The sequence below is a fragment of the Buceros rhinoceros genome, unplaced genomic scaffold (assembly GCF_000710305.1).
Source record: "Buceros rhinoceros silvestris isolate BGI_N320 unplaced genomic scaffold, ASM71030v1 scaffold5760, whole genome shotgun sequence".
NCBI classification, from domain to species: Eukaryota; Metazoa; Chordata; class Aves; order Bucerotiformes; family Bucerotidae; genus Buceros; species Buceros rhinoceros.
The window spans coordinates 50,219-65,373 of record NW_010391176.1 but is presented as its reverse complement, the minus strand read 5'-3'; the positions used below and the strand labels follow the sequence as shown (position 1 = coordinate 65,373).

General features: G+C 42.7%; 2 protein-coding genes across 2 annotated transcripts; both read right to left on the bottom strand.

Moving 5' to 3' along the window:
- Nucleotides 1-2,481: 2,481 nt before the first annotated feature.
- Nucleotides 2,482-3,159, bottom strand: SMCO3 (single-pass membrane protein with coiled-coil domains 3). The gene has a single exon (XM_010140412.1). It carries the CDS (start codon nt 3,157-3,159, stop codon nt 2,482-2,484), a length of 678 nt encoding a protein of 225 aa, XP_010138714.1.
- Nucleotides 3,160-10,577: 7,418 nt separating this feature from the next.
- ART4 (ADP-ribosyltransferase 4 (Dombrock blood group)) lies at nt 10,578-13,335 on the bottom strand. Its single transcript, XM_010140433.1, has 3 exons — nt 13,276-13,335; nt 11,506-12,232; nt 10,578-10,672 (listed from the first exon to the last, which is right to left on the bottom strand). Exons 1-3 carry the CDS (start codon nt 13,333-13,335, stop codon nt 10,578-10,580), a joined length of 882 nt encoding a protein of 293 aa, XP_010138735.1.
- Between the last annotated feature and the right edge of the window lie 1,820 nt (nt 13,336-15,155).

Sequence of the window (15,155 nt, the reverse complement as noted above, 5' to 3'; positions counted from 1 at the left end):
CTGGTCAGAGGGTTAGAGAGAGTAGGAATTATTCGTTATTTTGTGGAACAGGGTTTCAAGCCCACAGGGTGCTCTCCCTTGCACCTAGCCAGTTAAATGCATCCTGCACTCGGTTCAGGTATGTGTAATTGTCAGTATTGAAGTAAATCCCATTGACTTTCTTATTGCTAGAGCTGGGGGAAAGAGTTCAGTAACGTCCAAAGCTGACGGGCAGATCTTGAACCTCAAACCTCCTTGTTAACAGCCGGATGTTGCCATGCCCCTCTATGACGTCATGGACAGATCTTCTAGCTGGCTGGGCCCTGGCCTGAGTGAGCTCACAGACCCCTATCTCGTAAGCAGAGGAGACCGGCTGCTGCCTGCCAGCCTCAGCATGTTCCAGCATCTCATGGGCTTGAGGAAACCTGCTGTACCTGCTGTTGTGGTCAAGCCAGCTTTCCTTTAAGCCCAGCAGCATCAAGGATCTATCAAGAGGTGAATAGAAATTGTATATCTTTATCTTCCTCGTTGTGTATCCCACTTCCCCTGATACTGCTTAGAATTTGCGATCAAGAAAATGTGGACAAACTGCCTAAAAAGTACAATAGATTCGTTATTATTTGACTCTGCTATTCTCATCCAACTATGACTGGCAATCTCCAAAAGATACGTACCGAGGCAGTGTTTTTTCTTCCTAAATTAAAATGTAATTTACACATAGAAAGTCAAGAGGAACCAGGAGCTCCTGCCTCTCCAGCACTCCAATATTGCTGTTCTACTGATTGACAGTCTCTTGCCGCCAAACAAGTACCTCTAAACTCTGCCACTTTTGTCAGGAAACAGGAGATGCCACATCTTGGAGAAACGATGCCTCAGGTCACCGTGTCACCTACCACAGTACCTCGTGTGAGGCATGGAGGTGCTTTTGCCTCCTCTGAATTGCCTCTCTTGACCCACATCGCACAGCCGGCGCCTTGTGCTGGTACCAGTTTGTCAGACTCTGGCACCAGCCACGCTCCTGACCCCCGGGCAGCTGCATTGCCATCTAGTGGCTTTTGAACACAAAAGCAAAGAGGAGTCAGAAAACATGACCTAAGACGGAACAGTGGGGGAAAAACAAAAACAAAACCCAGAACAGAAGGGTTATGAAGCCGGTGTAGAGCTTCTCTGTTGTAATCTCACCCACGTCTTTACTTTCACAGGCACAATCTAGTTATTAATATAATGATCTAATATTGCTAATATTGAATATTAACAACCATGTATGAATTTGTACATGCTTTTCATACGGGGGAAGCTGGTACTAAAAAAAGGAACCTATACACAATCCTACTAGATTAGTCTATCACGGATATAAAAAAGAATTCATGAATTTCGTTTAAAATTGTTTTTTCAGACAGAACAAAACCAAACAAACCAACAAACAGGAAAGCGAGGTCTTAAAATATTCAGGTACATTTTTATTAATTCTTAAATTACCTTTTTTTTTCCCCCAAGATGAAAGCAAAAAAAGCAAACCACAGCAAATCAGAGCAAGAGACTGCAAATCATGTTCTTGTTTCCATCTCTGTTTTTAAAATCTGAAAAATAAGGACATTTGGTAGCCTTTTGTGAAAAGCACAATCCAAGCATGCTCTTGGCAGTTGCACATTGCTTGGAAATAAATTCAGCACATTATCAAGGCTGTAATCCTACAGAACTTGTACGTGTGTATAATCCAATTTCAGTCAACAGAGTAGCAACTGTGCTCAGAAATATTTACCTGTGGGTGGGCAGGGGCGGGCCATTACCAAGCACAAGAGGTTATTCACAGCCAGGCATGCCTGGAACACTACAGCTGGCTTCTCTCGATGGTGGGGCAAGGTTGTGTGTGTTTGCCAGCAAGCCCATGCTTCGCTTTCCTGCTAATCTACTGGGATTAGAGTTTATTTAAAGAAGATCCTTGGCTGGCTCCTTAGGCAGAGATGGGACAGGAAATAGCAGTTAAATATGCTTCAGCTAGTCCTTGTAAGCAGTTCAAGGAACAGGGAGTTCGGCCTATCAGATTTAGCACTAATCCACACTAAGAGTTGAGCAGCCACAGCTGTCCTGATGATGGCATGGACTGGTCTGTGGAAATTGTTCTCTACCATCATGTCGTCAAATTCAGTATAGAAACACAGTAAGAGAAAAATCACACCTTCTCACTACTACTGCTCCAGCAGTGAATATTAGTGTCACTATTACGAATTACAGTTCAAGGTTACCTACAATGCATTCCGGAAAACACCTGAAGGAAAGGTGCAAAGTACTTGACGCGTTGCCTCCCAGAAGCACCTATAAGACAGTTCCCTATTAATATATTCCAGTGCCACTTCCCTGATCTGTCACGTCTCTTGCTCTGCTGCCAAAAATAACACAAAAAGCCATTGGTAGTTCTTTTACCATAATGAATCAAAAAGGTTTCTGCAGACATGGCTGCTGCAGCCTCTGTCACAGCAGGAGAGAGAACTCCGACTTCATTCACTGAACCTGCTGTCTCACCAAAGAGGTCACTTCACGTATGTCGTGCTGGTACTTTTCTGAAGCTGCTTTAAACTCAGACAGGTGCTTCTCGTAGCTCCTCACAGCTGCCAGAAGCTGATTCCTTTCCACGGCTCCCAGGATGGCGTGGAGGATCATTTCAATGCCAAGCCCAAGAATGGTGATGCTGATTCCCCCAAGAACAGATGCCCCAATCTGTGCAAGGAGACTGACAAGATTGCTCACAGTGAGAGTTATAAGATTGGAGCCAAGAAGTTTGATAGCTACCATCCCAGCTGTTGAAGTTGCTTCTCCAAGAACAATGGAAAAAACTTTATGGGCTATTGCGATTTTCTCCAACTCAGGCTCTTTGATGTCATACAGCTTCTGGTACAGCACAGGCTCTAGCTTTTCCTTCATGTCGCTATCGATCTTCTGTACCTGATGCTGAATCTCACTTATTGCTTGAATGATAATGTCACAGTTTTCCTTGACAGTGCTGCTCTCTCTCATCTGAATGTTGGTAATGGTACAGCCCAGGTGTTCGTTCAGCACTCTAGCCAGCTCGTTTGTTGCACAGAAATTTCTGGACATGCAGTTGAGCAATTCTTGGTGCAGATGGATCAATTCTTGCCTTCTTCTGGGGTTATCTGGGTAAAGGAGGTCACTCAGTGCCATTCTTCAACAATAGGCTACTTCAGGAGAGAAAAAAAATCTCTTACTCTCTTCAACACCCATAACCCCAGCCCTTACAGAGCAGTGAGATGTCCTTTGTCTCTGCCTCACTGGTTCTTTTTATACTCAGCAAGTCAAATCCCGAGGCATAGCTTGTAAATGTAGAGATCCTAATTCTTGTTTGGGATCTTTAGCCAAATGACTGGAAAAGGATCTTATGAGACATTTGGACATAGAGCAACAAAAATAGTTAATAAATTCATAATTAGCAGATTGGTAAAATGAACATGGGTCATTCTTTACCTTGGAAACTGAAGATGGTAGAAGCTGAACTAGTTCACTAAAAACCGGAACAATCTCAACTAATCAGCAAAATCTAAAATAAGCTGTGGAAATGAAAGGCCTATTCTAGACACACATTTGTATCGGCCTTTTTTTTCAGTTAGTGGCATCTGATTTTTGAAAAAACTGTGATGACTGGTGGAGTGGGCAGAGTCTGTGTCACCATAAGGGGTTTTTATGCCAGTGTAGCTTATTTCTCCTGACAGTCAAGAGAGGAAGTTACTATATCTGCATTCTGTGCTTATACTAATAAACACACTTGGGAATTCATAGAGAATAATAAAATTATCTATAATAATGTAGATATCTGTATTAACTATATATCTAACCTACATCACACACTGTGTTTATGCCCCTGCTCCCTCATTGTTTGTTCACCTCCCTAATGCTGTGTTTCCCCATTGTTTTTTTCCTCATGAACATCATGTTCAGCATGCCATGTAAGCACCATTTGGTGCTCCTGCTCCAGCGGGATGTCCGTGATAGCAGACTGCCGTGGAGCAGCATGCACCAACTTGCAGGGAGAGCCCTGCTTGCACAGTCAGGCCCCCAGGGTGTCCTGCGTGGAGCTAGTATCTGCAGGTGCTTACCAAGCTCCTAGGACATGACTGAGCAGAATCTGTCCCTCCCTTATCACTGTACAGACCACACCACAAAATACAACTTTTTTGATTCCTCCTGCACAACACTTATGTCTAATCCTCATGGTTACCATTATTCTGTGAGCTGTTGCTGGTTTGCCGGCAAAAGGGCATATTTAATACATTTTTCTTCATTGAATTTGTCTGCATGTCAATCTGCAGAGTCCAGTCATCATGGAGTTACTCCGCTTCTGTCATCAATTCTGTGTCGCTTCCTTTTAACCCACCACCCACTGCAAAGTAAGAATGCTTTAGCATTTGGCTTAAATGCATATATCTTACTTTGCAACAGGGTCAAACTGTGAATGAGCAGGATGATGAGTTTGTTGGTACTTTTGCATTCTCAGCCCTCTTATTGCAAATCTGGACCACTTTTATTCAATGCTTCGCATTTTTCTAGGATAAACATCTTCTTGCTGTTGGTGCCTACATATCAACAGTTACAGCTACAAATAGTTATGCGTAGGGGACTAGCTAGATTTTTCTTCTTAAAAAGATACCTTTGTGTCATTTTGGTCCTTTGTAGTTCTTGCATTATTCGCAAATCATCTGACACTGACCCAGCTGTATTTGGCTAAACATACCCTCCCCCACATGATCACTGTAGAAAACCAGAATGATTTCAACAGTCCCCTAGCCAGCTTGCAGTCTCAGTGTTAAAATACAAGCCAGCCTGAAGAGAATTTTTCCACAGTATATTTCTTTCCACAACATATTTCCACTGTATATTTCTTTCAGCCACTTACCTTGTAGCTCTGTCAAGAGAATAAACTCCTTAACACATCTTTCTTTTTTTTCAAGCTGGAGGGAGCAAAAGAAACATAAAGCCACATCAATGCAAGATATGTTTTCACATCAGTCCTGCCTCAGGGATGTTGCTGGCTTGCTCTCTGATGCAGTGTGGTATTAGATCCTTTCCACTCTAGTGATAGTATGAGGCAAGGTCATTTGGTTTTCCTTATTTGTAGAAACTGAGAAGACAAAATGTTCTAAGACGAATAGCACTTTAACAAACATTTTATTTAACAGGTGTAGAGGAGAGTTTAAGCATCTATTTTTTTATGCATGATTATTTCAGCTTCCTGTAAGTGCTCTAGATTTTATGTCTCTTAATGCTAAAATTACCTTTTACTCTTCAAATTAACACTTTGATTGGTTTTTCAATTTGCTTTCTAGAGTTAGGTAGGCCACATATATTTCCATATTTCTGACTATTTCTCCAGTTTCAGGGAGATTTCCTCCAGAAGCTTTTCTAATTAAACATTTAGGCTGCCTACCTGATTTTGTCTGAGTGCTCCTGCAATCAGCTGGAATGCGTATGGGACAGTGACTTCATCCTCTTTCCGCTGTGTTCCTCTGGTGGTTTCCAGCAGCAAGTGATGAGTTAGGGATCCAGAGGCTGGGCTTCAGCTGGGTCCCATTGCCTGCCTGCCTGCTTATCATTAATCCTATTGTGTGATGTTTATCCAAATTCATCTCCTTTTCTTCCTCCCCTCCCCTTCCTTTCAATTTTAACAGATCTAAGTTTATTTAATGCTAGTTCCCAATTGTTAGATCCTTGAAAGGCCTTCTGTTCTTGGAGAGAACAGATACAGCACGAATCCCCCTGCCTACAACAAAGGTACTATCACAGGTACCTACAGCCATGGCTGAAAGGGGGTGGTATTATGTGCTGTTCTCAGAAACATAGAAGAGCATGTAGAAGAGCACTTGTCACTCATACAGATACAGGATTAGGTTTTGTACTGATACTTACAAATTTCTATTGTTTATAAGTATAAACAATAAATACTAACGCTTGCATCTATTCCTTGAAATAATGAATTGTTGCCATAACTGGTTTTGTACCCCTGTGAATTATGGAAGGAAAGTTGAACAGCCTCACACAAATAGAAAAATAGATACCACAGACAGTGAAAACAGGCTTTGTCTGTCTCAGCAAGAGAAGCTTGTACTTCTACCGTCATCCAAGCTAGACAACTTTCATGCTCTGATCCTTAGAAAGGTGGACCCGCTGCCCAAAAGGCTCTGGTCATGAATGCTGCCTCCCCAGTCAAGAACAGTTGAGTACTCAGATGAAAGGAAAAGATCAAGCATAAAATGAGTACTCTGCAATTGCCAGCTTGTTTTTGTCTGGAAGCTGAGCTGTTGTATTCAGCCTAAAGCCAGAGTACCAAAATTTCCCTGCTTTCAGAGCTGCAGGCATAAGAAGATAAACTGAGAGAGGACAGTGACTATTACATTTCTGCAGCTGTCAGTTAGTTGTGAGTCCTGTTATCAATTGAGGAAACCACTGAAACACTTCTTCCAATATTGAACTGAATTGAATTGATCAGGCTGAACACTGCCTCTATGTTACATTTTGTAGCCTGGAAACTGATTTCAGGTTTGCAGTGGATTGAATTCTTCTTTTCTAGAGACTCTATAATTTAGAACATGACAACATTTTAAAATTAAGCAAGCTGGTTTGCTCCTGCTTTACTCTGGGTCTTTAGGGAAGATTGGCAGCTATTGTTTCAGCCGTATTAAGTTTGAGGGAAGGACTTAATTTGGAGTGCCTGTCACCCGTTGCTGCCATTTACAAGGTCCTCTGTTGCCATGAGAGTGGGAGAAGTGGCATGGAGCCCCAGAGCCAGCTCTGGCTGAACAGCAGTGGAGGCTAAAATCAATTTTGCCATTTCACACATTTTCAGACCACTTTTGCCGTGGGAAGGGAAAGGAGGAAGAGGCAGAGAGTTAAGCTGAGCGCTGAGAGAAAACTCTTAAAAAGTGTGAAGTGGGACGGGAAGTTGCAACAGCACACCTATTGCACATCTAACCATGGCAACAGTTGATGAAACATGACTGCTGCAACAAGTCTGGCTTTCCAAGACTCTGGCACAAGCAAAGGCAACACCAGGAGCAGTCCCTCAGCCATGTCCCTCGGGCACAGGACTATGCCTACTGTTGGCCTTGGGAGAACTCTTAGGTGCAAGCAGAACATAACTTCAAAATGGTAGCAAGACGGGAACCCAAGCAAGGAGAGTGTTTTGTGCTTCCACTATCAAGGGATGCTTACAACATCCAGCCACTATATGAACTGACAGATGTGGGTCACTTCAGAGGAAACTGCAGCCTGACAAAACACAGCATTACTCCGCCTTCAATTGTTTTGCCTCTTCAATGTAGATGTCTGATACATTTCACTTTGCTGTGTCTATTTCCCCTTCCCCAGAACATAAGTTTAATCCTATGAGGAGCCATCAGTATGTACAAAATAAAGGTTTGTAGTTCTAAGAATGTTGTAAACTAGATTGTTTGCTAGGACTCACATAAATTTATCCATAAACATCAAAAGGTATGAATGATTCACTTACAACACTTCTATTGCTTTTCGAGTTGCATGCTGAGGGTCAGGGTCATACTCCTGCAGCCCTCAGAGTTATGATACTTGCAGCTGTTTACATCATATTTTGCTGGCCTGATTGGTAAGACCCCCATGAAGGCTGACAAAGAGCTTTTTCTGTGTTTTCTTCTAACTGTAACGTCTTGGGGGAGAGCAGGTCGGGTGGGTTAACAATTTGTAATATTGGTTTCAGGAATGGAACATTCTAGCTGAAAATATATCCAATTTTATCCCCTGTATCTTCTGGATTTTCTCTGTTTGCTTTTCAGAGACAAACTCCCACTCCAGAAATGTCAGCCTTCCTTGGTTTCAAGAGTGACAAAGAAAGGCTGTTCAGAGCCTGCCATAACCTGCATGACTTAGTGTACTTCCATGTCTCTTCAACGAACAAAATTTTCCGACTCCTCAATGAGCATCTTGGCACCAACTTCCCCATCATGTCAGTAAAAGAACACTTCAGCATTAAAGAGAATCTGCAGCTTCTGGTCAGTGCTTTGAAAGAGATGCAAGCCACCGTGGAAACAAAAGGCAAGGATATACAGGAAAGCATCAGCCACGGTTTGCATGCTAAGATGGCTAGTCCCACCACCTCCCTGGAAGACAAGATCGCTGCAGTAAAGGAACTCTGTGAGAATTACAGCGGGGCTCCAGAAAGCATCACGGGTGTACTCATTGCAGTAATGCTGAAACATGACAGTTTCCCTAACACAATAGAGTCTGCTATTCATCAGTTATCGAGTTCCTCTGCCTTATCCCTCCAAGTATCAGAACTTGTCATGGACTGTGCTCATACTGTGGAAACACTATGTAACACAGAAGACAGCTCCTTCTCGAGTGAAACATCACAACAGCTCGGGCTTCACTCTCCACCATCCTCCTCTTCATTTCTTGTTTTCCTACAGGCTATTTGTGTCCTTCAAGGACACAGATCCATACAGAAAAGCCTGAAGACAGCAGCTGACTACTTAGAGGAAGCGTTCAGGGTGCTGAAGTCATCTTATGAAGAGTTTCAAACCTTTGTTAAAAAGGTCGAAGACTGTGTCCCAGCAATAACAGATAAGAAGAAAGAGTTATAAATGTGCTGATGTGTCAGAAATCTGTTTTGATTCCTGTAATTCTTACATAGGAAAGAAATTTAATCATGTTTGGACACACATGCAAGCAGCTTCTTCTAATCTTTTCATTCTCTTTTCTGAAATCTGGGCTTGGTTTGTTTGACCATTTAAGGATCAAAATCAAGTTCTGATGACTTACTGTTTGAAAACACTGGTCAATCAAGAGCAACAAGAAAGTAACACGAAATATAAATAGAAAACAAGCTAATAGTAAAGTGGTACTGTATTGAATCTGTTTTAGCTGCCTGGGCAAGGATGTCTCAGGATTTCAGGGTCAGTACTTTAGTTTCACATAACATGTTACTAGGTTTTAGATTATTAGATTGGATGATTTAGATGATTAGATGATTAGATTGGTCTGCCATTACAGACACCTAAAACTGATACACAAGATGCTGAGCCTCAAACTCCTTCATTTAATCTCCTAAAACCTAAAGACATCTAAATTCCCGAAGTGCCTACATTTCTAACGCTAATATTTCTCATGTGCATTAGGCTAAGTTCTGCACCAGGGTTATATGGAACTACTCCAAGAGTCAAGCAGTTCACACATGTGCTGTTGGCTGTCCATGCTTTTGACCAACCAGCTGATCAGCAGCTTGTGCAGTCCTCTCATATTCAGATCTCTTTTGGATAGCTAGCTTGTTCCTTACTGTTTCAGATAGGGGGTGGTGAATACAGAACTCCAGCTTCCTGCCAAGAGCAGCAGTAACTGAAAGGTGGGGTCATTTGTGAAATGTGTCATTGAGTTTCAGTTCAATCATTTGATGAATCCACTGCAAGCTAAATCGCCATGACTAGTCTGCTTGGACCAGTGAGATAACCTCTCTGACCATAGCCTCAGCCCAGGGCTAGTGTCAGTGGGGATGAGGGACCAGGAGTGAAGGTAAGTTGGAAAAGGGAATTACAGGCAGGGAATGTTTCATATAATTTCCACAGTGTTATTTTTTTGAAGATGGGAGAACTTCATAGCTGCTCTGCCTTGGGTGTTTAAGTCTCCAGAAGTGCTAAATGAATGCATAAAATTGAGGGGAGTCTATAGTTATATCAGAAGTCCCAGTTTCAATTTGTGATGTCGATTCCATCTCCAGCATTAGACATTGCAAACCAAAGTAGAAAGTAGACAGCAAAGTAGAAAGGCAGGTAAATGAATTTCAGTCACAGTCTACACCCATGAAGGCAGCAGTGGGCTCCACAGACTCTCCTTCATTTCAGCATGAAATGATCAGCATGTATTCGTCAGCCACAAGAGAACTGTTACGAACACAGGATCTGCCTGAGTTTTTCAGAAGAAATGCTAAAGTTGAACACAAAAGTTGAAGACAGGCCAGACAAGTGTCACGATCCTCTGCTGCTAAGTTCACATCTCAAGGCAGCTTTATGCTTCTGTCCCCTGTATGGGAGATGCAGACAACATGAGATGAGAGCTATGGCTTTGGTGCATGGAGTCATGCAGGAAAGAAAGGCCACTATGCAGCAGCCACGGACTTTACTGTCCCCTGGGACCCTGGACTCAAAAGGAGATACTCAAAGCCACACAGTTACGCACTCAGCTTTGCCGCCATGATGCCTTTTGCATCCCACAGACAGACTCTCTCTCACTAAAAGTAAAGGTACTGAGAGATGTGTAAAGAGTCCAAAGTCCGTGTGTGTCTTTCCTAAACACCTAAGGGAGAAGCTACCTGCAGTGAAGTGTCACTGCCCCACTCTTCAGAAAGCCCCTAGATAACTGTCCTCCCACCTGAATGGGTCCAAGGAATGACTGTTTTGATGAACTGAATGTTTATCATTCTGAATGTTCCAGTCTTAGTTGGAGAGCTGCAGCTGAAAGCAAAGGAGGGGTGAACCTTCTGTTACAACAGGAACTTCTGAGTCCAGTTACCTGTTAATTCTTCTTGCCTGCTATTCAAGTGTATATATATGGATGCAGCCAGATAATCAGTCATTGTGGGCCAAGCGCATGAAAACTCCAACTATACTGGGAAGAATGGCAGAGGTGAGGACAGAGGAACCCCAGTTCTTGCTTCTTGAAGCTGAAAGAAAGTCAAGAGAGACATCATTAGAGCTTTTTTTGGCTGCAAAAAAAAAAGGCTGCTCCTTTACTGGCTAACACAGCCTTTGCCCAGAAGACCCATTTTCTCAAGTCTACCCATTACTTTGACGTAGGTCTAGGCACAAACTCTCATTCCTGAATGATTATTTTGTCCTCAAAGGTTACATTGACACGCTACTGTCTAAAAAGGCAAAAGCAAGAGTTCTGTGTTGGTGGTGGACTCACAGAAGGACAAGGATGTGAAGAGGGCCAGGAAGGTCATCCAGCACAGTTATCTCTATAGCCAGGAAACTCACAGTGTGTGCTTTGCCAAAGATACCTTTCCTCCCTTCTGTCACGGGAGAGAGAACACCACTAAAGCAACAGTAGTTTTGTCTACGCTTACCTGAGCTTGCCAGAGTAGTAGTGGACCAAAGCCCAGCATAGTCCTAAGGCCTAAACTGTAGCAGCCTTGCAAGCCACCAGCATAAATATCTGAATTCAAGCTGCCTGCAGATCTCATCTGCCCTTGTAATAGGAATGCTGGACACCTAAATGCATGTGTCCTACATCATCCTTGCAATAGCAGATGGGATAAATAGAGGCTGTAAAGAACCTTGAGACCTTTTGTGCATCGGGTGGGTTCATCTTTAGTGAGCTGTGGGGTACTCCAGGTCTTGTGACAAACATGGTGCTCATAGGCAAACACAGAGAGAGATACACAAACATGGCCTGGAGTGTAGCCCCATGTAGGTGCAACTGGTGAGGGCTGCTTGGGGCACATGAGACCAGATTGTCCTGCATGCCACCTGCATGAAAGGCTACAAACAATACCTTCTACGAGCTGGCAGTGATAGTTGCTGTAATTCCCCACAGAATGCAGATGCAGCCGGTTACCATGCTGTGTCCGAAAAAAACTTTTGACAAGGAATACCTCATAAGGGGGAATGAGGACTTCCTTCTCAGATGTGTAGTAAGAAAAGCCTTGCAGAGCTGCTCCCAGGCAAGTAGTCACTGTGAACAAAGTTTCATTCCCAAACTTCTGGGCTTGATTCCAGAGGTGAGAGGCGGAGGTAAACCGGCCAAATCGCACCCTGCTGCCCACCATGGCCTCAATATATAAGTCTTTTACACCCCTGTACACCTGGTAGCACTTATGTTTCCCCATGCTCTCCTTGCTGCTCCACCTTTGATTCATTATCTGGATAGCAGTCGTCAGGTAAAAGTGAAAATATTTGAAACTGTAGTTGTGTCTGTAGTGCTCTGGAGAGCTTCCTGCTGTAGATGTGGCCCAGTTCAGCTGAGAGTGCAGGGAGGAGTTCATGGTGTAAGCCATGAGGACTATGGCATGGCTGTCACGCATCTCTCTCAGGAGACCTACAGGGCTCTTTAACAAAGCCTCCTGAGCCTTCTTCCAGAGACTCAAATAGTCCTTGTTAGCAGCTATTTCCTTTTGGAAATAGTCTCCTCGCTCCAGTTCTTCCATCACTTGCTCTCTGCACCCCACGTATTGGTCATCAAAGGAATGCGGAGCCATATCCATTGGGAGGTGGGACACAGCCTGCAACGTAATAACATATTAGAGTCCTTATTTGAACTTCAGGAGACTTGGCCCTTCAGAGGGCGAGGGTATACAGCCTGCAGGACAGACTCATTTATTTCAATATTAATAAATTATTTTGAAGAGAGAAAGGGTAAGAAAAGCAATGTGCTAGAGGCAGTGCAGCCTAAACACTCTCAGAGGTGAATTTCTTCTTCCTGCCTTGTCAGACGTGGTTTGGCTCCAGGGAATGATGTTCAGTAAAGGACAATATAGTAGCAGTGTGCCAAAACTTGTGTTCATCCAGTTTGTCATGTAAATAAACATAAAACACATGAGTAGGGATTTACACCACTGGGTGCTATAACAGAAAAATAACCTCTAATGTATTTTGTCTATGAAATGACACACTCATTATCTATTTCTAGCGTTTCTAATTAATAAAAACCTTGTGGAATAAGAGCTAAGAAATGGTGTGAGATATGGTGTTGCTCTTTTTCAATATCCTAGTAGACTAGTCAAGTACTGTAGTCAGTAGTTAGTTGATAGTTGATAGTTAGTTGAATTCTACGAGTAGATATTCATTTAATCTCAAATATTGATCCTAGATGCATGACCAGACTGATATCTTTCTTAAACTCTGAATTTTTACTGGCCTGTAAACTGTACGGGGATTCAGTTTATTTCTCCACGATACTGTAATTACTTTGAGGGAAAGCTAAGAGGCAGTTACAACAAATAGAGCAATATTGTCACCGTCCCATGCAACAACACATCAATTTTGTCAAAGCCTCATCTGAGACAGGATGGAAAAGGAGAGGAACACTTCCATGAGACCTACTCACAAACACACCCTGGGAAATCACATGGCTCGAAAACAGAGGAAATGTCCAACCAAGTAGTTAAAAGGGATTAGGATAGGTAAGTAACGGAACATAGCAACTGAAAGCAGAAGAGTTAAAACGGAACCCAAAGCTCCTTAAAGAACATGTTACAAATGAAAAAAAAAGTTTACTTCAGTGGGATAAGCAAATTCATCATTTCAAATAAAGAACAATGCTTACCCCTTTTACCAGCATTTGTGAGTAGATCGGCAACAGAAGGCTGGCCAGCAGCACTGGCATCCTAGAGTCCACCCAAGACACCGTAAAGATCGTTTTTCTCAAGTAGAAGTAATTTACATCTGTTTCCCTTTTTTCTTGAACTGGAAAAATTCTGTTTGTAATTTGCACTCAGGTTTTGGTGACAATTCTTCAACCAACGATGATTCACCAAATTCTTACAGCAATTCAGAAGTCATTAATACATCCAAACAGATAATTTACTGGCAGAAGTGTGCCCACAATCCGTAAAGAAGAGTCTAGGTGTCCTTCACTTTGATCCCTTAATTCCAAGGTATCTGGTGTTCTTGTTCTTGCAAAAATGAAGAAAACCCTGGCTTGGAGTAGTCTAAGGCAGTTGTCTCCTGAGGAGTGATGTGTCAGAATGAGGTGGAGACCACTCCCTGATCAAGAGCTTTCAAAGCTCTTTTAAAGAAGTGCAGGGCTCTGATAAAGCCGATACAGAAATGCAGGGGCAGTTGGAATCCCATCTGGAAGCAGAGATAATGTAACTGTTCTTCTCCTCCTTAGCTCCCCCTGGTTTCTAATAACGTGCTGCCACTCTTACCCTTACACCACTGCAGAGGACCACCTTGCTGAACTGTTTACATTGAGTACACCCAAAATGAGCATGTAAATACAGATTCTATACTGAGACTGACCCCTCTCTAGTAGCTGCTTTTCAGTCACCCTCCCAAATAACGGCAGTGAACTACCTGCAAAGCGCCACGGCCTCTGATAACTTTTCTGCATGAAACCAAGAGCCAAGAGGAGGTGTCAGGGCCTCGTTCAGACTACAGAGAAGTGAAGTTCGTTTTCAACTGCCTGCTAATGATAGGCTGGGTGAGGGGGGCACCTCTATTCATTGTGTGATTCCCTGCAAAAGAGACATTTTTGCAGCTGTTTGGATTCTGTGGACAGAGAAATATTGCTGAAGTGAGGTGAGAGAGGACATAAAGGTCTCACATTGGCTTGCTTTCAAAGTGATCTATATTTCTGCACCAACTGATGCTACTGACAATATCTGCAGCCACTGGTGATATGAGATGATGACATAAAGGATGATGCAACGTGATAAATGCAGCCTATCTACTTCTCCTTCTTGGAATTCCTCTATCATCATGGGCTGTGTTTTAGAAAGCATTTCTTCGACTGCTAGAAGCCAGTCCACAGAAGGGGATTTATGCATAGTCATCTCCCCTCCTGTTCTTGCAGGAATAAAAAGGACCTACACTGTGACAGGCTCCAGTGGAAACTTGACAATCAGGATAAACAGCCCCACTAAAATGTCAGATCAGATGTGTATAATCCAGCTGCAGATTAAGTCCCTATTTTTCCCTTCTGACCTCTTACTGTAAGTGGTAGAATGCAGGAATGAGGAAGAAAGTCCACTGGATTTGCATTTTCAAACATTTCAAAAGCAGTAGTGTATTAAATAAAATAAATATAATGGCCGTAAGATGGCAGCAGAGGATCTGTAGTGGTACTTAAATCTGCATTAACCTGGCAAAAATCGAGTTCTTCCATTCCAGCAGTACATTTGTAACCGGGTTTGTGCACTCAGATCCCCAAAGGTCGTACTGACCAACTCATATAGAGATCTGGTCACACAAAACGGATTACATGATCGGGGCCTTTGTGTGGCTGGACAAACTATTTATTTTCCTGAAAAAAAATATTTACAGAAAGGGAGAGAAAAATAGAAAACTAACAGAAAGATGTAAATACAGACAGGAAACTTGTTTTTCTTTTCATGTAAACAAAATGGTGCAACAAAACCCCTGACTTGTTAGTACAGTAGATATTGGGGTTTCACTAATCTCTCCAGTATTTTTCCCAGGAAA